General features: G+C 41.8%; 1 protein-coding gene across 6 annotated transcripts in view; it reads right to left on the bottom strand.

Annotated features, from left to right (window-relative positions):
• Positions 1–25,069, bottom strand: part of alk (ALK receptor tyrosine kinase) — a 395,764-nt gene that overhangs the window by 20,720 nt on the left and 349,975 nt on the right. For 5 of the 6 annotated variants that reach the window (XM_085143591.1, XM_085143587.1, XM_085143590.1 and 2 more), the window contains 8 exons: positions 16,817–16,982; positions 15,315–15,462; positions 11,715–11,825; positions 10,347–10,488; positions 8,119–8,286; positions 7,597–7,689; positions 2,314–2,472; positions 1,111–1,224 (listed from right to left, as the gene is read on the bottom strand). In XM_085143591.1, the coding sequence (XP_084999717.1) occupies positions 1,111–1,224; positions 2,314–2,472; positions 7,597–7,689; positions 8,119–8,286; positions 10,347–10,488; positions 11,715–11,825; positions 15,315–15,462; positions 16,817–16,982 (1,101 nt within the window). Of the gene's footprint in view, positions 1–1,110; positions 1,225–2,313; positions 2,473–7,596; positions 7,690–8,118; positions 8,287–10,346; positions 10,489–11,714; positions 11,826–15,314; positions 15,463–16,816; positions 16,983–22,788; positions 22,870–25,069 lie in introns of all 6 variants that reach the window. The other variant, XM_085143592.1, reaches the window with a different exon arrangement.

The following is a 25,069-nucleotide window of genomic DNA, read 5'->3' on the forward strand; positions in this document are numbered from 1 at the left end:
GCTTGTATCCGTGAACCTCTGAACCGTATCCACCATGTAGTGAGAACAAATTCATGGCGTACAACCCTGTGGCTTGCTAACTTGAGGTGCCAACCTCAGGCTTAGACACTATAGAGGAGAGGAACAATATGGCTTATTATCAGTGCTCGCCAAACCGTGCATCTTAAATAGTACTAGGGTGCATTAGTGCCTAATTGGCAGCTTGCTCATCTGGAAAGGCACAACCAATGCTGAAGGTATCAATGAGAGGAAAACACAAGTCTGCTCCCATCCAGACTTGATCAGGGAAGACCAATGCTAAACAGCACAGTGCATCTATTCCAACAGCATGGGTTTAATTGCCCAGTTGCTGAACTGGCCTTCCTGCAGCCCCCGAAAACATTTGGATCATCATGAAATAAAAAATGCAACAAAGACGAACAGGACTATTGCACAGCTAGAATTCTCTATCAGAAAAGGATGGGAACAGCTGCTCTCCTTAGTTCCCACATGTTTACGGCCTGTTGTTAAAAGAAGAGGGGATGTTACCATGGTAAACATGTCCCTGTGGCAACTTTTTAAAGACATGTTGCTGCCATTAACTTTGCATGTTCTACTGTAAATAAAATAGGGGTTTATTAGATTTGCAGTTTGTTTTTATGCACATTTTGTCCCAGTGTTTTCTGGAACCCCAACCCTCTCTCACAATCTCCTAATAAAATCTGTAATATTTAATAGAGTATGTTGCGTTGCGGTACGACTGCGTATAACTTGGTTCAGTGATTGGGCAAGTCAAGTGTTAAAAATCACAGTGCTCATTACAGAGCAAAACACTTTATGTATAGCAGGAAGTACTGAATGAGTGAACAAGGGAATACACCTCCTGAAATTAGTCTCAAATTAATTATGTTGTGTCGTCCTCCACCTACAAACCCCCAGCTGCAAAGCTGACGAAGGGAGGAAAAAGTGCAATGAGAATAAAACGAGTGCAGACACTTGCTGATCCAGGCTTTTGCAGATCATGTCAATTTTCATTGTAAAAATTCTGTAAATTATCAAGCAGAATAATGTCGGCCGTTGCTGATACCAAATAATAATATTAGTTGCTGACAAAGATGTGTCAACGCTTACTTATCATGACTCCGGACACAGCCAGCAGGAGGGCAGCAATGAGCGCCGAGGTGCCCACAGACAGACCCAGCGCCAGGTGCGAGAGAGATGGCTGCGGAGGCTGCTGGGACTCTTCTGCAGGACAAGGGGAAACAACGGTGTCATACAGTTGTTATCTTCCCCCAGAGGAGTATTAACATTCACTTCACCACGCTGATCCCCGACTTAATTAATGATGTGAAAGCGATGACACAACAGAGCTTAGGAGCGGCGACGGTCGCTGCATGTCAATTCCTTTTTTCTGTGCGGAGGGGAGATCGTTTCGCTCGTCTAAGCCGAGGAACAAATCTGAACACCGAGAGAGACCATATTGAGATTGTGACCTTTTTACGACCTAGCATCGCAGAATTATCTACCGCTTGTCATTACAAAGAACAGATTTGCAAATCATCGGTTGAGGAGACAGTCTAGGTCATTAAGATATTATTGAGACGCTAAAAGCCCTGTTATTTTGCTTGAAATTATAAAGTGACACTCTGCCATATTAATTCATTTCAGATCTACATTCATAAACGTGTTATCTGCCTGAGATTACAAATCATAATTGAGGAGGCAATTCTGGGTCTGTAGGGGTTTGTCTACACCGGCTTGTTAGAGTTTAACCCAAGAAGAACGCCGTTTTCAGACATTTCTGAAAGCTGATTTTTAGTCGATGGGCCTAATGGGCAAAGCTAGCTCCATGAAGGCTCATTAAGCCCATTATGAAACACATTCACAATCCACAGTCTAATGTCACCACATCAGTACCGAGGTGAAACCTTTTATCCTACATCCTTGACATCCTGAGATAAAGAGCTTTTATCTGACTGCAGCGCCGACAGTGAAACGACAGGACAGGAATCCACACTATTACTGCTGTGGTTACATTCATTTTAAGTGAGAGGTTAGCTTATCCTACTTATTGATAATTATTACGAATGATTGAAGCGCTATTAAAAAACATTTTCTCCGATAAAGATTCAATAAAGTACAGAGCCTTCCGGGCTTAATTACTTTTGTGGATTAATTCATTATCTGTTCTCTGAGTCGCAGCCTATTACAGGTACAATTACATTCAGCTCATTTGTGTGTTCAGATCATTTCATACGTTTGCATGGAACAGATAGAATTAGTCTGTGGTTCTTCATTACTTGGGCTCCACTACTGTTATCGTCTGTGTCAGACCTGTGGCGTTGATGCAGGAAACTTCATCCGGTGCCAGGGTGAGGCCTTCATCACAAAAGCAGATTGTGGAATCTACGTCTATCTCGTGGCATTCATTGCTCTCACAGTGGCTGCAGTTCTGCACCGGGCTGATGATCACCTCGCCATCCCCCTCCATACCTGTGGGCATCCACGCACACACACAGACACAAAAACACGGCAGAGCAGAGGTTTCTAAAGCGAACGGGATTTGATTAGATGGCTCTAGGATGTACTCTGGTTAAATGAGCCAAAGTTCAATAACGCTCCTGATGTAATTTACAGGAAATAGTCCTGATTAAAGGATCTATGAAAAAAACAGAAAGAAAAACTTTCCAAGGTTTCACTCTCCACGCCATCGTGATCCAGCATATGGTATCCTCACTCACAGAAAGAAAGGAGATCACCCGCATTTTAACTGTGTAAGCGGTAAATAAAAACAGAAGACGGTGACCTGCAAATCAAATAACGCTTATATTAAAAGGTAAACATCAAATACTGAAAGAGAAATTTGACTGGGTTTGGAACATCATGGTGTAAATTTGAAAAACATTGGATGAGGCGTCATATCTCATTCATGATTCCTTCAAGTTTCCCAATATTTAGTTATTTTTAATTAAACATATAGTTTAAATAGTTTCCAAATTGCTCTATTCTGTTTGTATTTACATCTTATAACATGAAACACGGTTGCAGCAATGATAAAAATACTGGTTGCTGTAAGTTCTAGCCCTAAGCCTCCTACGCAGATGCGCCTTTGGTATGAATTTGAAAATCCTAGGTGACATCTTTCTCCAGTTCTTGTGTTCACAAATCCTTGAGGTCACTGAGATTCAAACTTGTATTAAATTTTTAGTAGATCAATACAATTTCAAAATCCTCAGTGACTTCCTTCTTGAGTTTCAGAAGATTTTCAGAAAACCTGACCTCTGACTTCGACCCCGAGTTCAAGGTTGAATACCCCTTCAGCTGATATGTATGTGTATATATATGTATATATACACACACACACACACACATATATATATATATATATATATATATATATATGTGTGTGTGTGTGTGTGTGTGTATATATATATATATATGTGTGTGTGTGTGTGTGTATATATACATATATATATACACACACACACACACACACATATAGATAGATAGATAGATAGATAGATATATGTACACACATATATACATATATAGATAGATAGATATACATAAGTGAACAACAAACTGCTCATTACTGCTCATTAGTTAACATTACTAAATGTTACCAGACCTGTGACTTTATTGTGATAGGACAGCTTTACAGCACATGGGTCACCTCCATGTGTTTCCTCTGCTCAACCCAGTGATATAAACTGGTGCCAAATGTTGCAGAGCTTTAAGGATTTAAATTTATCTAAGCAGCTCAGAGACAGCCATCCACTTTGACTGTCAATGAAACAGCTTGTTGTGGAAATGCTCCAAACACACACACACACACACACACACACACACACACACACACACACACACACACACACACACACACACACACACACACACACACACACAAAGACTAACATTAGTTTGTTAAGGCTAACCCAGCGAGAGCTCATTATGTTAACTTGGTGCTCGTTGGTGGGCGGCTGTCGCTACGGAAATACATTCGTTTGATTGATTGAGTTGTTGTCTCTAATTTGGTAGCCAGAAATTTATAAATATTTAAAAAGGTTTTCTGCAAAAAAAAAAGATCATATTCATATTACTCTTATCTACGTGCATTTACTATCTGGCCAGTTCAAACTGCTGTAGAGCAGTTTATAGAGGCAGGTGGGTTGCTTTTGTTGCGTGGGGAACTGGGAGCTCGCACATTTCCATAACAGCCCAGCCTTGCCTAAAATAGATAAATTCAGTGATTGTGAATTGAGGTTTGAATAATCAGAAAAAAAGATCTTCTGGCTAGAAGAAAAATCCGCAACCTCTCTGCCCTCCATAGCCCGAAAGCTTATAGCCACAAAGACTTTCAAAAGAGATTTTTTACAACGTTATTTATTTTATTTCAGATTTGGGGAAACCAGTTCTCTTGATTGTGAACTACAGCAAGCAGGGACAAGGCGGTGCAGCACAGATTAGTTATTGGTTGTGAAATTCTGTACTGTTTAGTAAGCAAAGCAAATGCATTCATCTGTAGAATCTATTTTCTCCCATCATTCTGTTATCAGCTTCATACGTACAAATACATAAATCTAACCCAAAAACACAGAGACGGCTCTGAGGAGGAATACAAATGTGTCGAGAACAGCTGCTGACTGCATACTAATATCAAGGCGTGTTGTGGCTCTTTAGACGCAGGCGTGCTAAGTGCTCCTTCATGTTCGTGAAGTGAAGATGGTGATGATTATTGTTACAAACATTTCTAAGACATCCTGTTGGCACACCTGACTTATATTCTAATAATATAATATTCTAATAAAAACACCTTTATGTGCTGTGCTGCAGTTGTTTCACTATCAACGCTAGACAAGAATCCTGATAAAGAGGAGTGATTTTTCTCCTCAAAAGCTTCTTGAATAATGATTGGCTTAGTCTCTTACCATACTCATGAAAAACTGGGCGCTCTCTTACACACCGGTGCATCGACAGAGACTCATTTATATACTCCTGGCTTCTAATAACATTCACGCTCTCCTCGGTGCCTCCCTGCATCTAGTGGCCAGCTGTGCAACCCTATCTGTATTACAAAGGATTTGAAGCAGTATGCCGTATTCGGTGGATTAGGAATCCGTATTGCAAACTGTTGCCTCTGTCAATATTACCAAAATTATTTTTGATCCTTTTTAGGTCTATCAGTGCACACAGCAGGGCGATCCTGCATTACCCACTGTTTTTGTTTGAGCTCAAGAATCTCCCAGTGCAGCTCAAAGGAAATTGATGCCGTAGAGATTTGTGATTACGACTTACAGCAATGCCCTTAAACCTGACCTTTACTCGGATGATATTCTTTTTAGTTATCACATTACAGATATTACAATAAGCCATTTGTGTATTTTGATAAGAATTCATGCCTTTCGGGGGATTACCCAGCTGCAATTTACATCACTTTCTCTCTATGAATCCATACAACACTTCTGCTGCAGTGGTTTCAGGAAGTGAACAGTTCAAAACTCATATGGATGGCTATAAATGCCTGTTTAATTGCATTACCTGTCACATAGGGTAACATCTCATTTGTTATAATACTGCCAAAGTGCAGCTATAGCTATCTGGTACATCCTGAAAAATGTTGCAAGTAGACACTGAAGGACAAAATATGAAACAAAGTGTGAAGACAAAATGATGAGGATTAGAGGATTCTTCCAGCAACCTTTCTTGGACACTCAGTTGTAGCTTAGGTATATATATATATATAGGGATATAAAGTGTCAAAACACTTTATATCCCTATATATATTTATATATAGGAATATAAAGTGTCAAAACACTTTATATCCCTATATATATTTATATATAGGGATATAAAGTGTCAAAACACTTTAGCTAAACTTAAAGAAATCCAAATTAGCATTTTGATATTTGACTTTTAGAGCCAAAATGTTTGCTGTACAAACATGAAAGAAGTATAAATGTGTAGAGGTAAATTGCATAATAGTCTAGTGCAGCCATCCCCAACCCCCGGGCCACGGACCGGTACCGGGCCACGAGTCGTTTGGTACCGGGCCGCAAGAGTTGAAGCTCGGGTGTGAAATTTTTGTTTTTATCATTAACTCGGTTTCCCTGGGTCTTTTCCCGTGTTGTAGTTGTGCGTCTTATTTTGAAAGAAATATTTATGCGTTACCATAGCGAGCAGAGAGGAGGATATTACTCTCAACGTTGTAGGCGCATTTCAGGGGGACACTGCTAATAAAGTTACACAGTTACACAGTGAATTCGTGTTTATTATTATATTTACAAAATACCACAGTTTTTGTCTTGGTCGTATCATTTTGTTTTGTTGTATTTATCCTCAACATTTTAAAGGCTGGTCTGTGAAAATATTGTCTGCCATTAAACCGGTCCGTGGAGCAAAAAAGGCTGGGGACCGCTGGTCTAGTGCAAACTGGATACATAAAAGCCTATCAGCTGAGCCATGAAGGTTGATTCTGAGAGCAGCTGATGTGCGCTGGATTACGTCTCTAATGGTGCATTACAATTTGGAATTTTGCTGAAATTTCCTTCTGTACTTACAAAGCCAGAGTTAGAAATACAGAAGACTGAAAACGGACGTTTTCTGTGCGGTTTAATGAAACAAAATTTTGCTTTTTTATTAAGGAAATTAATTTCCTTGATTTACTTGAAAGGTTTTGACAAATTGAGACGCACCATTGTCACAAGTGACATTTCTGCAAAAGAAATAGAAGAGTCTGAGTCAAAACCTTTTTTTCCTCTAAATAGGAAACGCGCCCTTGTTAACACTTGGTTTTAAAATGTGCCAGAATCTTGAATCTCCATTGAAGCACAAAGTGATGCTGTCACTCAGACTTCACGCTGAGGTGGTTTCAGGCACTTTGGACTGCATATCTTTTGTGGTGCAAAAGCAATCATGTATTGTTCCTCTTCATGAAAACACGTCATTAATGCAGTACACTGTGTTTCTATTTACCTTTTTTCCCCCTTGTTAGCAAAGACTTTTCCACAGATGCCTCAGCTGCCCAACAAACACATAAATGGCGTATTTCTCTATAAAACTGAGCAAAGATAAAGTCTTGGGTAATGTATAGACATGTATGGATGTTTATACAGTCAGGCTGTACTTCACTTCATACCAGGTTCAAAAGAACAAGAAAAATCTAGCAGTGATAGATCAACAGGTTTCAACTAGATTAATTTACAGATTGCTTTATTGTCTCCATCTGGAGGCACGTTAATCAATAAAACAATATGTTTTGTTTAAAGTGAATGCTCCAGAGTGTCCCTTTATGGAACAGCTGTCCACATCTGCAGTGTTATTTTTAAGAGGCACTTTTTTTTTTTATTTCGCTGAGTGAAGCATCCCGTTCTCCTCTTGCTCTGCACACCTCTACAAGATTCTTCTGCTTATTCTGCTGAAAGCAATCTCAATGTACCATGAAAAAAAAATAATTTAAAATGTCAATTGCAAAAACAGTTTTCTCATCATTCTGTGAAGTACAAACACATTAACTCTCACCTACAGACACTACAAAGGCATCAAATGCTGCATGCTAATATGCTGATGTTGGTGCTGACTACTGACTAGCCTGGCTGTATCTGAATCACCTGGCATTACCTTTAAGGGGGTGGATGAAGGGTTCTCCCTTGAAGAAGGACGAGCCATCCTCACCATCATGTTTAGGGTTGTTATCTGCGGAGGTGTTACCACCTGGAAAACAAGGGAGGCAAAGAAATCATTGCAATCAACACATTTTGAATATCATCCATATAAAAACTAAAGGATGGGACAAAAACAAAGGTTTTCTGTTAGTCAGACTTCCTCTGAATTTTTAAATATCAGCTTAAAGTGCTTTAAAAACTATACTTAATACAAGACGATACATATGCTACATATATATTGTATATGAGGAAACTCTGATCCAGATCAATTTGCAGTCGATTGAGCAGTAAGAGGAAGAGGACATGCAGCTGTCTCTGGGATTGGGTCTGATCCCTGATCTGTATGAACTCTGCCATCCTGTCACAGTCACTATAAAAACACAGATGGCCCTACAAGATTCACATTTGGCTCGTACCTGACAGCTCAAGGCAATTTATTTATTAAAACTTTTTTTCTGTGAAATCTTCTCAAACTGACCTCTGTAGCCTCCCCCACCGCCGCCGGACATACAGCCACCTCCGCCACCTCCAAAGCCGCCACGGGTCTGCCAGAACTTTTGACAGGCTTGCCCTCCCTGTCCCCCGAGCACCAGCGGTTTGCCGCCCTGGCTGACAGGAGCGCTGTCATTCCAACCTCCTCCTCCACCTGTCGCCAAACACAACACACATTTGATAATGACAGGGAGAAAGTGCAGCGTGTGTAGCATTGACATGTAGTGAATAAGACTGAGTTTGTGAAAGAGATAAATGACATTAGAGTATATTAAAGGACTTTTGCATGTCTACAGGCAAAGAAGACAAGATACCAAGTAGAGACGGATACATTGATCAGCCACAAAACTAAAACCGCTGACAAGTGAAGCGAATAGCATTGATCATCTCGTTACAGTACAGCGTTCTGCTAGGACACCTTGGGTCATGGATGCTACTTTGACGCGTGCAACCCAAATCTTGCATTGGCGGCTAACGAGATCAGCTGCTTTCGCCAGCAGGATGTTGCATCACAAAAACTGCCCAAGGCGTTGACCCTGACTCCAAATTCAGCAGATCCCAAAATTCTCCAAGATTCAGTCGTAACACGACAGATCTACCAGGGTCCCACAAACAAGAGAAACCACTGTGAAGTAACTCTAGTTTTGACACATTATTTAACAGGTAGATTTGACTGCAAAACCATGGACACAGCAAGATCATACTTAACTAGCCATGCCCCAAAGCAGTGGTGTCAAACTCAGTTTTGCTAAGAGTGATACTGGGAAGTTGCGATCATATTAAGTAAATGCAAAACCCTCCAAAATATCATAGATTATAATGTTTTTCCGTGTATTACACACGCGTATAGACTTTAGTAACTCGGCAAAAATGCACAAGGTTGTCTAGCCATCATATAGTTTATTCAAGCACTACTATTATTATTTTAGGTATTTCTTAAAGGTGATGACAACCTATGGTTATATGGGCGTCTTTAAAATATAAAAGTTAAGATCTTTGATCGTGTAGTTTATATGTACAATAAAGTGTTTTCTTTGCGGTGTAGCAATTTAAACACCTTTTATCTGGGAAGCAAAGGTTGCTGGTTCAATTCTGGGCCGCATCAGGAATCAAATGTTCTGTAGGAATCATTTGTGACAAGGAAGCAGATAAAAGTTGCAATTTGCAACCAAAGGAGACACCTCCTGCTGGCCATTAGAAAAAGTGCTGGTTTATGGCAGTTCTGCATTGGTTTCATATACTGGATTCCAGTTTATAGCCCTAGCCTGCAATCCAAAGGACTCGAAAGACAGTCTGGATTTTATGAGTCAGGATACCCGCAGAGGTCGCATGTCTATATGCCAAAGAATCAGAGCTGATGCGAGCACTAGAGGGAGGATACAATTATGCAGGTGGCTTAAATGTTGTGGCCAATCGGCATACAGTATGTACATACACAGCAACCACTAACCCATTAGTTATAACAGCTGACAACAGACTATTTTATTTTCAATTTTTCCTCCAAAACCTGAGGTATAAAAAACCAACCCCAAAATCCCAGCGTCCCAGCAGCCTCCACACACAGCTAACATTTCATTTTTTTATTCACAGAGTTTCCTCAAACTGAAATCTTGGGCTTTGAGAAGATGTAAAAATCAATACCTTATATGCTTTTCGGCTGCTCCTTGAAGCACATGATTAATGAAACCTGCAGCGAGTGTGGATGTGACGTTACACCAGCAGTGCGGAGCGTGCGGTTCTGCCCAGCAAACTCGGAGGCGAGTCGTGAGGAGGGCCGCGCCGGTTTGTTTTTGTTATAACACAAATGCTGGCACACAGAGGTGGGAAGTAAACACCTTCAGGATAAAATGGTGTGTTTCCGAGGACGGGCAGACATGCAAATAAACACTTCCACTGTCGAAGCCCAATTGTAAACTTTATTATTTTGCATGCACGCAGAAGAAAACAGAACAGGCACAGCCTGGCTCATCCTAGAGCGAGGAAAGATAAGCCGTACACACTGCATTACTCACCTACTCTCATTATTTCAACCATTTTTTATCTTGTTCTCTATAACTCAAACTCACACAGTAGATTGTCTCTCCCTGTACCCAGCTCTGTAACTCACACACACACATAACTGCAGTCACAAAGGTTGCACTTTCCCACAGGGGCACAACGCTGTGATACATACAAACACAACCAACACTTACATCAAAGCTGTGTGTAGCATACCTGCAGCGTGTGACTTCCCATTGCGTCCAGGTTGGCTAGGGTCATAGTCCATTTGCTCCTGCTGGGTCTCTGATTGGCTGCTGTATCCCCGGCCACCTCCCCCAGCAGCGATGATGAGAGGGACGTACACTTCTCTGTCCACCTGGGTCAGTATTGATAACAGTCACTTTATGTAGTGGCACAGGATTTGCTCTTCAAAGGTGTGGTTATGTTTTTTGGGAAATTCGCCTTCATTCTCGTGTGTGTATGGTCCACAAACACGAGAATCGCAGCTGGTTGACCTGGGAAATCCACCGCAGCTTACGCTCACTGGACAAGGTACCTCTCATTTGTTTAATCTATACAAACTGATGGGCCTCAAAGTGAGAATCAAGGAACCAGCAGCAAACCAAAAGAGTGTTTTTGTACAGAGTAAACTAATTAGAATTCATTTAGTGAGCTTTAGCGGTGGAGACAGGAGGTTTTTGTTACCTCCTCTGTTCCCTCTGGTTCCAAGCTGTCGTTCACAAGAGCAAAGTCCATCATTATCATTATACAGCAACTGAAATATCTCCCCGAGCTGAATGCTAGACTTCCTTTCTCTTGTTTGCTTATTTATTTATTTTTATTGTCTGAAAGCGTTCTGATGTACCATTCAAAAACAAGGCTTCCGGTGCAATCATAATCCTTTCAGCAGCTTTGAGAGGTTTTTCTTCCTGACACTTTGGACAATAAATACACAATTCTAAATCCAACCTGAAGGTCTTTTGTGATTATATATAATTTTTTTTTCTGAGTTGAAAACAGGCCTTCTCTTTGAGCTTAGATTACACACACATTTCTGTCCACAAGACGCTTCGCTTTTGACTCTTAGCAAGAAAGCAAATAAGCGTATTTTGCCTGCTTGGTTTTAAGGAGACTGGCCTGCTGGTCAAATCATCTGTTCAGTGATGAGAGTAAACACATGGATAGGAAGACCTGTGTCCTAGATTGGGGTGCTGGCTCTTTAAAATGATAATCTTTGATATACTGAGCAGCAGGCCGATAAAAATACCTCAATGCCATGAATCAGATGAATGCTGCAGTGACCTGAATGTACTATTAAAATGATATTTATTGATTTTACTGGACGATCAATTTTGCTGGCTAAATGTTCAAAGACAGCATAACAGAACGTGAAGCTCAAGGACTTTAAAGTATATATTTCAACAAAAGCATGATAAAAAAAGAGATAAACATCTATAATGGCCCAAAATGGTACAATCAGTAAATCCCTTTGTTGCACATAGTTTTTACCGGACTATCAATGAAATCAACGTTCGTTTAAATGAGCAGTTGCTAAAAATAAAATTTCTGAGCACATCATCATCCCCTTCAGCTCCTTCTTACTTTGAATACATACGTAGCCCCTCCACCGCCTCCTCCCCCTCCTTTCACTTGTGTTTTGTTCACCATTGGGCCGCTCTGTTCCAGGCATATCTTATTCAGCATGCCGTTAGACTGCGGAGAGAGACGCAGAGAGAGAAACATGTCAGTTTGCCACAGAATTGCCTTCGTGGATGTCGGCCGCGTATGAAAAGGCTGAGCGGTTGCCAGACCGCAGCTGTTGTGAGTCTGAGGATTATAATGGTGTGCAAATACCAAGCAGAAATATTCACATGCACACAGGAACTGAAAAGCACCAATGCTCCCCTCGCAAGACTATTTGAAAGTGACTCACATGTTTACTAAGTTCATGCTGACTGTATAAAAATAATCTTGTGACTCAGTTGATAATGGTGCCGGCTCTAGGGTTGTTATACAAAAATAATCACGCAATACCAGTGTATTTATCATAATATTTTTTTAATATTTTTGCTTGTGGTTTGTCATATTTGCTTTTAAGTATGATTCGTTCTTCTTCTTTCAACTGCTTCCTCTAGGGCTCGCCACAGCAGATCTCATCATACCCTCAGCATCCTCCTCTGTCACACCAACCCTTTGCATGTCCTCCTTCACTACATCCACAGGTCTCCCTCTCTTCCTCCTACCTGGCAGCTCCATCTTTAACAGTCTTTGTCCAGTTTATCACATGTCCAAACCAGCCTTGCTTCTCTAACTTTGTCTCCAAACTGATCACCCTCAGCTCCCCCTTTCATTTATAATCCTTAATTTTCAATCCTGGTCACTTCCAGTTAAAATCTTGGCATCTTCCACTCAGCTCCAACTCAGTCTTTTTGTTAGTGCCAAGATCTCCAGACCATACATCATAGCAGGCCTCACTGTCATTTTGCAAGCCTTTCCCTTCACTCTTGCTCTGATTCTCCTGCAATTTTATTCATGTTTACTGCAGGCTGAGTAAGTTTGAATAATTAGACATTTCCTCTTAAAGGCGTGTGAAAAACTTTTAAAGAACAGCCCATTAATTATTTGGTTTACAGCCGATTTATCACGTTACCCATTAAAGACAGCCTCTCAGTCAGCGTGGTGTTGTTTCATTCTTTCTCAGCCCCCTTGAAAAAAATGAACCTGGATGTTTTGTTGGCAAATAATGTCAGAGGCAGGGACTTTGCCCTGGCCGAGACCCTGTGAATTGATGCGTCTGCCCGGTGTGCGCTATGATGCTGAACTGCCTGGAGCGAGTCCCACTTTAAGAGTGAGAGGGCATAGGTTTACCTCACTCGCTCTGTGAGTCTCATACAAACTCTCACAGTCACTCATCGCTCTCTCTCAGCTCCCTCCGTCTGTCTCAGGCAACACTCTTGAAGGCTGTCTGAAACGGAGGAAGGGGCGGGACTTTTGTGACTATGACTGACAAGTAGACGGGGTCGAAAGGAGTGCATTCAAATGTTCTTGGGAAAGTCTTCCTCGCTATTCCTTCCCTCTCAGCCATTTCTGCCTGTGCAGCTTCTCACTTTAAGTTAACTTTGTGTTTTAGAGAGAATAAGAACAGAAGGCTGGAGGTGTGTGTGCGTGTGTGTGTGGCGCAGCAAGAAAAAGACATAGTGAATAATTCTAAAGACGAGGGACATATCATCATTTCCGTCACATAAGGGAAAGCCAGGTGTGAGAAAACACTGTTCTGCAGCACAAATCACTTTCTGCACGACCCTTTGGAGAGAGCTGCTGCCTCTCGCTGTCAGAACTGGGGGAAAATAAGAGAAACCTTAAATGACTTCAGTTTCACTTTGGAACAGCCAAGTCTCTCTCAGTGCTGTCTGTACAGAGCACTTCAAGGAGCACTGTGTTAAAAACTAATAACTAGATGACAGTGGTGAGGACCCGCGGTTGCAAGGCTAGACAGGCTGCCTCGAGAGAGCAAAGCCACAAAACTCAAACAGGCACTTGGGCAGCATCATGTCCAGCTAGTGTAAACTATCTGAGATACACTAGGTTCTCTTGCAACCCTGTTTCCGAGTTGCTTAATGCTAAAAAAAAGAAAAGACTTGGTGGAAAATCTCACATTTAAAAAGATTATTAAGTAACATTATTGAGTAAAGCCTGTGGGGGAAAATACAAACAGTAAAAATAATGAAGAATATTTTTTAGTGACTTCTTCATTTATGGAGAAATTTGGAAAAAGCTCTGCGGGCAAAGCTGAAACCCAGTACTGGCTCCACTGTACAGTCAAAATCACTCTGTAGGGAATCATCAATGCTGCGTTCTGCAGGCTAAAAGACGTTAGGGACCATCCACCTTGTTGTTTGCTCATAGTTCAAAAGCACCAACCCTTGGTCATATCAGACAGGGCGGCAAATTTATGCACGCTGCATGGGATAACTTAAACATCTTTGAAAGCCTCATTAATCAATGCTGAACAAAATATGACAGTTTTGGAGCAACTTATGCTGTAATACTTTGAAGGGAAGGCCTGGTTTAATCCAACAACTACCAGAAAAAAGACATGTGTGAACTATTTTAGGTTTTATGGATTTGAGAGCCACTTTTGACACTGTCGACCATGACTTGCTCACTCTAGACACTGTGCAGGAGTCGTTTGTCTCTTAACTGTTTAAATCTTGTATTAAACAGCTGAATTTCTCAGTTAATGTCGGAAAATACTGTCAAAGGGAGACAGATAGGATGCTGATGTGCTGTATTATGTAAACATTTTGAATGTAGTGTATCATCAATCTTTAGAAAGTCATTTATTTTTAGGAGTTTTTGTGACACGCTGGTTTTAAATGTGCTCTATAAATAAAGATTTGGGATCCTGACCTGCTGAATGGCTAAAATCCCATATCAATTAAGAATAGGAAGAAAAGCTACAAGACATTGTTACATGAAAAATAATGCAACACAGTAGCAAACCTTACCCTTTCCAAACTTTTAGAAGGCATGTTGCTTCCAATTAATCCAAAATGAGGGCATATTGAAAAAGAAAAACTGCGTAACATCACATTATTTCCTCCACTACTTTGGAAACGTGTATGCATGTCAAACACATCAGATTATGCAACGTTTTTAAAACATTACTGGGTAGATGGATGCATCTGAGTCTGGCTAAAGTGAGCCTGAGAGACACGGCGGGGCCATCACTGCAAGCTTGGAGCAGAAAGTCGAACAGTTTTTGGAGGCCATGAATTGTCTGGGTTTCCAAAGTCAGACCTCAGTGCACTTGAGGAAGGCTGCAGGGAGTTAATGATCTTGTTTTTTGGATAATGTATAATGTGAGAATATGTTAGTCTCACTACGGTGTGGACAGCAATATCATTCGAGCAAATTTAGAATCAACTTCAATCTTCTTACACTGACACAGTTTGGGCAATGCTGGGGATCGTAGAAGGCTGCTGTATGTATTTGTGTGTCCATAAAAAAGAAATGTTGGGACTCCTCATTCATAAAGCTGATTCATTGCAGCATTTACAGCTATTTTACTCTCATTTTTTAAGTTTATCTTGCTTTTATGACACGCTGTAGACTACAGAGTCCCAGATGCAACAGTATTCCTATTTACTGCGCGATAGCTGACTTACGAAACTGCCGTGAATTATTGTAAAGACGACTCACATTGGGGCAGGCATCCTCTCCTCGTTGTCCTACGAGGATGTAAAGCAGTTCTCCTTTGTTCAGCAGGAGGTCTCCTGTCATGTAGGCACCGTGTGACCTGCTTGTTGTCAAGACACTTCTCCCGCCAGCGGCGCCATAGACGGTGACCCTGGAGTTTAATGAACATAAATGAATAACACAAAAAGTCATTAACAGGAAAACGACTCTAACGAGACAAGAAGGTGTTTTGTTTTTTTTTCTGTTTGTGTGAAACAGAGTCAGAGTCCTCGTGCATTCCTCCTGCGAGTTGGTGAGTGCACAACAAGTAGCAGCCAAAATTCATTTGGATACACTAAAACACACCCACTCTGGGTGTTTTTAATAAAAACTATTTGACCTACTGTGGCACATTACACTGAGGGAAAAACCATACAGAACCCAGACTGCACGGGACACACAAGCACACATGCAAACACACACCTATGTATCGGAGAACGCTCATTTCAAATGCACCAGTTTTCTTGCCAGACAAATAAAAAACAACTTGATTGGTTTTTGGGAGCACCGCGATATTTTTCTTCCCTGGTGGTCGAGCTTGATCGGGAGACAGAACATTGCCCAGTGCTCAGTAGCAGCTACCTCAGCTGTTTGCCTAATGACTTGTGGGAGATGCAGAGCGCATATTCATCTCTGTGGCCGTCTGTCAGCTTCATTTAAGCGCTTTGGCAGCAGGGCCAGGCCGCATCAAGAACAATTGTACAGTTTTGAGGAGACAGAAGGTGCTTTCTAAAACTCTGGACATGTGTTCAGGCCGTCCGGTCTGTGCTGTTAGTCAGGTATTTTAAGACATGGAGGTTTTGGCTGAGCTTAGCGGTGTGTGTGCGTTTGCTTTTGTGCTGATGTGGGAGGCTTGCAGCTTTCAGAGAAATTTTTGTTCCAAGTCAAATCTAAGTTAAACGGCTCATGTTGTCATGAGAGCCCACAGGAGGGATATTGATCCCTGTAAAAAAAAAGGCTTTGGATATTGCAGCATTAATCTTGGAGCAGTGTGTGGCAAGGGGTCAAGGTGCTAAAGCTGATTGCTGAGCTATTTTGAAGGCTTAAAGGCTACCAACGAAGAAGCGGAGGTGGGTGTTTTTGGATTTTAGAGTCAGGTGTAAAGTGAATCACGCCATTTAGCTGCCATTACTCCAGCCTCTGCTCCTTCCTGCAAGAATCTGATAGCAATATTTCACTGCTTGCTCTGCTGCACTGAGGAGCAGAGGTGGGCGTGAGGAAGAGCCGGCATTGGAAAAATGTGAATTGCATAGAGTGCTGATGTCTAAGAAAGATAGGTTAAGTGTGTACTGTATACAGAATGTGTTGAGCTCTCAGAAGCACACATACCTAATGACTTCACAGTGAGACCCTTCAGAAAAAGATAAAATTATTCCAGAGTGGGTGTCGAGTGGAAATTCAGTGTTCAAATGGCTAGCTCTGATGTTTGTGTGCTCTGAGGCTTTATAGGCTGGCAACTGTCCTACCTGTAGGAGCCGCTTTCTGGGACCCGCCACATTTGAATGCCTTTGAATGGCCCCCGGGTTCCAACTGTCACGTTGACATTGCTGTTCCTGTAGGAGTTTAGGCACTGAGTGGGAGTTGGACCTTCAGGGCCCACAGCCCCACAGGTATGAAAAATCCATTTTTTGGCTGCACATGAAGAAAAGGGAATTAAAGGAAAACATTTAGTACTTTGCAGAGCTTAGCAGTAGAGGCACATACTCTGTGTTCAGTCAGGCATGCAGCTAAGCAAAGTTAAAGATGATGAAGAGGCTGAAATTACAGTTCTATTTGTCTAACATTCATTCCACTTCAACATTCCTCACTGCTCCACTTTCACTTCAATAAATCCAAATATAAAGATATGTAAATTATTGGAGCTTCTTATATGAGATGCTACTATCGTCACATTCGCAACAGCAGCAGGGGGCTTAGTTGACAGGATCACAGGTGACAAACATTTCTCCTCATTTTCCATGTAATCCCATGTGTCTGCGCTAATTGGCGATCTTCTCACTGTAATTAGCATGAGATTAGTCTTGTCAGATGGACAGAGAAGGACTTAACGCTGCAGGACTAAATCCTTACTTAAGGCTTGTGAACACAGAGCGGTGAGGTAGACACCGGGGAACCTTTCTCTCTCTCCCTGAGACTACTTCTAATTCATTTCACAGCAGGGTTGATTATTGAAAATGTGACACTGGCTAAAGTGAAAGTCATTTCTAAGGAAGGATGAGTTGCATGTTGGCTTTCATAACCTCAAAATGGATGCTGAGTGTGAATGTAATTAGGCTTGGGGGATATTACGTATACAGAAAGAGCGCTTTGAAGTCATTTATTATCTTGTGCTGGACACAAAGGCCACCAGAGGGCAGTCTCTACAGGTAGAAGATTAAATTGAGCTCAGTGAGCTGTGAAACAAACCAAATGCAAAGTTTTTTCCCCTTAATAGAGCTGTGTGGAATATTTGGCTCTCGCCATTTGAAACTCTTTGTATTGGATACCCACAGTTTTTACAGTGTCTGCTGAAGGAACCATGAGGAACCAGTGGGCTACACATAGACTGTACATAAAAGATGGATGCAACTTCCAGCGCCTGAAAAGTAAAGGCAGTGCTGAACTGTTTTCAACCTGCATTCTTTTTAAACAGCCAGCGGGAACAATTTCTGTAAAAGTTTTCCACTTGTACACTCACCAGCCACTTTATTAGGTACACCTCTTCAACTATTTGTTAATACAATTATTTAAAATCAGCAAATCACATGGAAGCAGTTCCTTTTCTTTTGCATGCAAACATGGTCAAGATGACACGCTGAAGTTCAAATCAGAATGAAAATGTGATTTAAGTGACTTTGCTGAGGATTTTGAAAACTGCTGATCCACTGGGATGTTCCCATGAAACCATCTCTGGAGTTTATAGAGAATGGTCTGAAAAAGAGGAGCAGATGTCTGGGTGCAAATGCCTTGCAGATGTCAGGGGTAAGAAGAGAACGGCCAAACTGCTTCGAACTAGGAAGGCAACAGTAACTCAAATGACCACTAGTTAATAACAAATTCAATTCAATTCAATTTTATTTATATAGCGCCAAATCACAACAAAAGTCGCCTCAAGGCGCTTCATAGATACAGAGAAAAACCCAACAATCATATGACCCCCTATGAGCAAGCACTTTGGCGACAGTGGGAAGGAAAAACTCCCTTTTAACAGGAAGAAACCTCCGGCAGAACCAGGCTCGGGGAGGGGCGGCCATCTGCTGCGACCGGTTGGGGTGAGAGAAGGATGAGGAAGAGCATTCTGGTGTGAAGCAAATGGGCTATAGCAGGAAAAGACCACTTCTGTAAGCCAAGAATCTGAAACTAAGATTACAATTTGCACCTAAGCTTTGACAAGCTTGAACATCAAAATTTAAAAAGATGGTGAAGTCAAAAACATTCACCTTTTAAAGCCAGAGGTGGAGGGCTATATCCATTTTTAATAAATAGTCTATAGTTGGACATTAATACATTTACAATACATAAAACAAACTACTAACTCTGATGCCAGATAGTGACAGTATGGGTTAAGGCATTTAATCTCTCACAGCAGTAGATAATAACTTCTACTGCCACAAGGTCAGCAACTTTAAATAAAACTAAAACACAGATAGTGTCATATACCAACAATCTAGAAGAAAGGAAGGTATGAAAACATGAACCCACGCCTAACTCGAATGCTGCTTATACTTGTTTATGAACGGTCTAAAAACAGGTAACAGTAGCACATTTATTAAATATTAAGAGGATAAACAGGAAAGAGAAGACAAGTTTCAGAAGCGTGACTTAAAGCCACGATGCTCTCACTGTAACACCTTCTGCTGTTCAAGTTCCCTGCTGTGTACTACCTATTGCAGATGAAGCCCTAGAATTGACATCCCAATATTTACCAGCATCTCTCTCTAAACTCCAGTCTCTCTGACTGAGCAGAAACTGCAGGAAGCTGTTATTATGAGCGACTGTGTACCTTTTTGTCTGTGAACAAGCAATGTGTGAGTATAAAGTGTTACAGTTCTTCTGTAAAGAGTTCTTCCAGACATGATAATTTGACTTCGTCTTTAAAACATTAATCCAGATGACCTCTTTTTGCCCCTGCCACTTCAAACGGAGGCTATTTTTACTGATGAAACCTTGCCTAGACTGCATGGTGAGCATCGCATTAGTCAGCCTAGTTCTCATGAGTGGTTCGGTCCAAGGCCAACGTCCAAGCTTTGCTCTGTCTCACCACAAACATCTCTTTCGAGTTTAGCAAAGTGTTGCCAGCAGAGACTATTTCAAGGAGGCCACCGCTTTCAAAAGCACTTTGAAACATCACTTCGGTAAGAGAGCGATTTGGAGTTTAGCCCAGTCTTAGCAAATGCACTCCTACTGTAAAAACACTTGTAGTGTGACTGCAGTTTTGCCTGACTCCAGTACGAAGTAAATTGACCCATCAGGCCAGTATTTTCAACACTGTTGGAAAACAGTTAAGACTACTGGGAATAAATCCGTCACTGGAGCAGAACAGCCCCAAACCCTATCTTTAGATGTAAATCTTAATATACTTAACAGGTCACTTTGAGATGTTTTGGAAGGACATGCTCAAAGAAAAAAAAAAAAGGGTGAAAGTTAGATGGCCTGATTTGTTATTTTTTTCTAATTTGGAGAAATAAGCTGTTGGCTCATTGCTCACTTACAGTCAAATTTCCAAAGCCTCATTTGAAGAACACCAACTCAACCAAGGCTTTGGATGCAGAATTGGTTTATGCGCTGCACTGGCGGTTAACTGACGAGAGACGCTGGAATGCGCGCTGGAGTGATCCTCTTGTTAACAGCCATGTCTCCCTTCACATCCCCTTGTTGTGGGAAGTCTGTGACATGAGTGTGTGAGAGACACGTCCCAGTTCATGCAGCATGTCCCAGTTTATGCTGTGTTACAGCGGTCGAAGGTTACCAGCTAATGAGCCAGGCGAGGGAAGAGACGCGGCAACATTTAAAAGGAGTCAAATTCCAACGAACCAGCAGCAAACGCGGGCAAACTTCTTGAAAAGCTGCATAGAGACGAGAGAGATCAGTGAAAGGAATGCTGGGAATTTCACTTTATGCATTCCTTTGTTTATGTTCATGCATTTACATTTTGGTTCAGTTGCTGATTTGGGGGAAGCCCTTCAGATTTAAGATCCTTGTTATAGAAAACGAGCTTTTCACACGATCACTGCTGGTACTGAACGCAGATTCCTCTCTTGTTTGTATTCTCTCTCCTGTCTCCCTTGGGTGCAGCTGGTTTCACACTTCAACCCAGCTGATTGATCTTGTTGGTCCATCAACATGAATTCAGACGTCCACATGTGCACATGGATTATACACCCAAACGCACTGCACAACTGGCCTAATGAGCCATTCACTAAACAAACAACACAAGATGATAGCCTTCTCCAGTAAGTGGTGTACAAACTCTTCAGCCCCCTTGACTTACAAGACACACACACACACACACACACACACACATCCCTAGGGAGAGTCTGGCTCTGCCTGACTATTACATGAATCTCGTTTTCTGTGAACTTTGCCACTCATGCTATGCCATCATCATAACAAACAGTGGCCTCCATCAAAGAAAGGGGCAAAGCTGCACACTTTCATCAGCGAGAAATTGTTCCAGACAAGTCGCATCAGAGGGGTAGAGAGAAACAGAGAGACCCAGCGTCTCTGATTGGGTTGCACCACTGACAGTAATTCCAACAGTTTTTATCCCCTCTGAACATTTTTCAAAACAACACAAACAACCTTAGGCGGTCCTGGGATATTTCACAGGGTGTTTCAGTACATACACAAAAGATTCCAGCTCCAGGAAACTCTCACTATCACTGGGAGACTTTCTGTGAGCATGCTTTCAAAGGCATAAATGCTCTAATTCTAGTATTTTTAACTTTAACTTCAGCCATAATTGGCTTAGTAGGGTTCAGATCTGCTTTTTGTCCAAATGGAGAAAGGCCTTGTTCAGACCGACCGACCTTATTCTGGCTTCATTCAGACTCGCAGGTATGCTGTGAGAAAAAAAAAAAGCAGCCCTTTCATTTATTTGAATGGACCCAGGCGGTCGACGCACAGTGGATGGCAACGCACGAAGAGGACTGCGTGCTAGAAAAGTTGAATACGGGTTAAGCTTTTGCTGCAAAGTAACATAACATCAACGGACCAGGTTGAAAAGTCCACGTTCGCCAACAGAAAAGCATATTTCAGCTGTTTATGGTGGCGTTTGTCGAGAAGGAAACACTTTTCCTGCATTACCCACCCGCTGAGCGGAACAGCGGTGCAGTGACAGAAGAATGAACCTAACAGGGCTTTGATTTGATTTGATCGGGAGAAAGCACTTTCTGTTTTTGTCCCCCGACCAATCATGGTGATTAAGTACAAACTCAACATAGTGAGGGCCCAGTGGCTCAAACCCAGGACCAATAAGCTTTAAGACAACAGTGCTGACCACCAGCCTGTCTGGTGTTCACTCGATCTTCATGTATCCTTCATGTATCCTTTACTCAAGCCGGGCTTCCTGGATCACATTCTAAAATGCTGCCGCCTATAGTTCTGTGTCAGGTCTGAGCACCAGCCTGAAAACAAGGATCTGCTTATTCCAGGGAAAAAACATTAACTCGGCTATCTCAGAGCTGATATTTTTGTTTTTCTTTGGGGTTCACAACGAAAAATAATTCCAGTTTTGTTATCAGTCCTCTAAAGTCAATGTTGGTTTAGCTTCATTTCCACTTCATTGCCGCGACAGCTACAATAAATTATGAGTAAAATTTTTTTTGCAAGAGCCAAATTAATCCAGCCCTGAATGGAAAAAGTAAATAAATAAAAAAACAATTGGGTCTGATTGTGAGCCTAATAGGCCATTTTTGGAACAGAACAGACTCCGATCCCTTATTTCAGTTTTCTATTCAAAAGAAAGCATTATCGTGCTATTAAATGGCATTTTCTCCAGTACCTCCAGAAAAGTCCAGGCCAACAACTTTTGAAGCTACAGGAATCGTCACAGACACACTGTAAGCAAAACGCAAGTACAAAGACTCTCCTCTCTTAGCATGTATCGTCCTTATCCAGTGACAGTTGTCCTCTCTGGGCCAACAATTAGAAAGATGGATCAAGGCTGGCAAGCTATGAACAGGATCTGAATGCTAAGCACAGAGCTTATGAAGCAAACGAGTCCAGTTAATTACAAGAGCCTGTTTTGCGTCCTTATCAGTCTCAGATCTGTCTTAGTAACTAACCCCACCCTGCCAAAATATTATCAACTAGTTAAGTGATTGCTGCAGGCTGGTGCTGATAAACAAGTAAACCAATGAAGACTCCTTCTCCTCTGTGCAGCTAATTAGTGAGCACAAACGGGCCAAAACTCCTTTCTGCATGAATCATTCAGGGACAAACAGCTGCTGTCAGTTACTCTCAAGAACCAATCGGATTGCCTCAATCAGCATCCCGTCTGTCTTTGATTTAACGCCAGTTTTTTTTGTTTTTTTTTTATCTATTGCACAACTTGATCTTGTTGTCGGCTGATGTGTGAATGAAAGTCGGACACCTAGCTATAGAAAGGTACTGTGTTCAAAGAAGCTAATGCTTGTACACATGTATTGCAGCAGTGCATATTGTAAATTTGTTTTATCATCTAAAGAAACCAATCTTTATCAAGCCAAACACCCACACACACACTCTCATAGAGCACATGGTCACAAAATAGGCCTGGGGCTCATTTTGAAGTTAGCGATGTGTTTCTTTCCCATCGGACGAGGTAATCAGAGGAAGAAAGTGAAGCAAACTAATATAAGTTGACTTATTCAACCCTCATCCCCCAAAAGCAGCTGATGAGTCAGCAGTGAGTTGCGGGTGGCATACAGCACGGTGGTGGTGGGAAATAAAAGTGTCTGTTGCCAAGATAGAGAGGAATCAACGGGGACCAGGGGAAAGAACAAGAAGACAGAAAAGAGTGAAGGTGAAGTCAGGGTGAAGGGGGGAAAGCGATCAGAAGGAAGAAGTGGGACAACACACGGAGATAAGAGTGAGCTCTGACAGAGAGACAGGGCGGCTGGGTGAGAAGGCAATAATGTGAACTAACAGAGACTCAATAACGGCTTTTCCGTGGCGAAAATGGGAAGCAAATCTGGAAATAAATGGGGACAAAATGTCCAGGGAGCAGATATGGCGGGAGAGTGAAGGGAGAAATGAAGGAGAGAGTGAGAGGAGACAAGAGACGTTGATGTTCGGTGGGGTTAATCATTGAGCGTGTCGGAGGAAGAGGAGAGCCGTGTTGGAGTGACAGGTCTGCTGAGCTAAAACCCTCATCAGGCTTGCCGTCCTGCCCTGGAGACGTCAAAGCATCAGCTCCAGAAGGGGCGAAGAGAGACGCCCCACGAATGCTAACCGCTCCAGGCTGTCTTTGAAATGGCCGCCATATAACCGAAGTTCAGCGTCTTTCCCCTGAGTTAATATCTATGATAATCACAAGGGCGAGAGCAGTGTGATCTCAAAGTCCCATCTTTCTCTGAGGAGATTTACTTCTGCTGCCATTTTTATTGTAACCATGCCGAGTATTACCTGTGTAAGCACATTAAAATGGCCTTTTTGTTGCTGCCTGTGCAACAAAATCCATGTAACAAACACTCTCATTTGTATAACGCTCCACTGAAATGCCATTTTTCTTGCTTAGCATTAAAGATCAACTTGATAGACTGAGTTGCTCTTGTTTGCTGACCAACCCATGCCCTCCAGTCTGCAAACATTAACAAATAATGTTAGCTGGTCAGCACTTATGTATGCAACCTTCCCCGTTTTACCCTTCAGAGATAAACAGCCTGCTCTATGTTCACGACTGAAGAGAGACTCACATCACAGATCAGATAAGCTGCATGAAAAGTGCACAAATGAGCTCATTAGATCCTCTACACACCAATTTTTACTCAACGCTGGGTCACTTTGGGCTAAATGTTCTTGCATCCGATCACCAGCGAAACTTTATATGTAAAAATATTTACAGCATTTGCACTTGTGGGTTGGTGAGCATCAGCGGTTCTGGGCTGAGAGCAAAGTAGTTGCATTGATCAGCTGCTATTCAGTAGATCGAATGCTCTTTGTAAAATAAGCAGCCGTCTGATCAGCTAATCACTGAGTGATGTCACCGAATTACAGAAGCTCTTTTTTAATATATAGCACAAATTCAAATTTTATTTGTCACACACACACAACCATACACAGTATGACATGGGGGGTGAAATGCTTGTAGCTGCGCAATGCCCGACCATTAAATGACAGAAAAAAGATTTACAGTATTTACAATTTACTACAAAATTTACAAATTAACTTAGGAATTTACAGTAAAAATAAAAATAAATAAAAATGTGCAAACAGCAGAGAGAGATTATAAAGATTATAAATTATAGGAAATTATAGGAAATGTGTGGTGGTGCGTGTGGTGATGTGATGTGTGTGAGAGTCCAGTCTTATAGTGATGTGTGTGGGAGAGTACAGTCCTACACCTGGTTCAGGGCCCGAATAGCCTGGGGGAAGAAGCTCCTCCTCATTCTCTCTGTTTTGGCCTTAAGGGAGCGGAAGCGCTTCCCAGACCTCAACAGTGAGAAGAGTCCATTGTTGGGATGGGAGAGGTCCATCATAATCTTCCTAGCTTTGGACTTGCACCGCTTGGTGTAGATGGACAGCAGGTCAGGGAGCTC

This window comes from Neolamprologus multifasciatus, chromosome 19 (genome assembly GCF_963576455.1).
Source record: "Neolamprologus multifasciatus chromosome 19, fNeoMul1.2, whole genome shotgun sequence".
Classification (NCBI taxonomy): Eukaryota; Metazoa; Chordata; class Actinopteri; order Cichliformes; family Cichlidae; genus Neolamprologus; species Neolamprologus multifasciatus.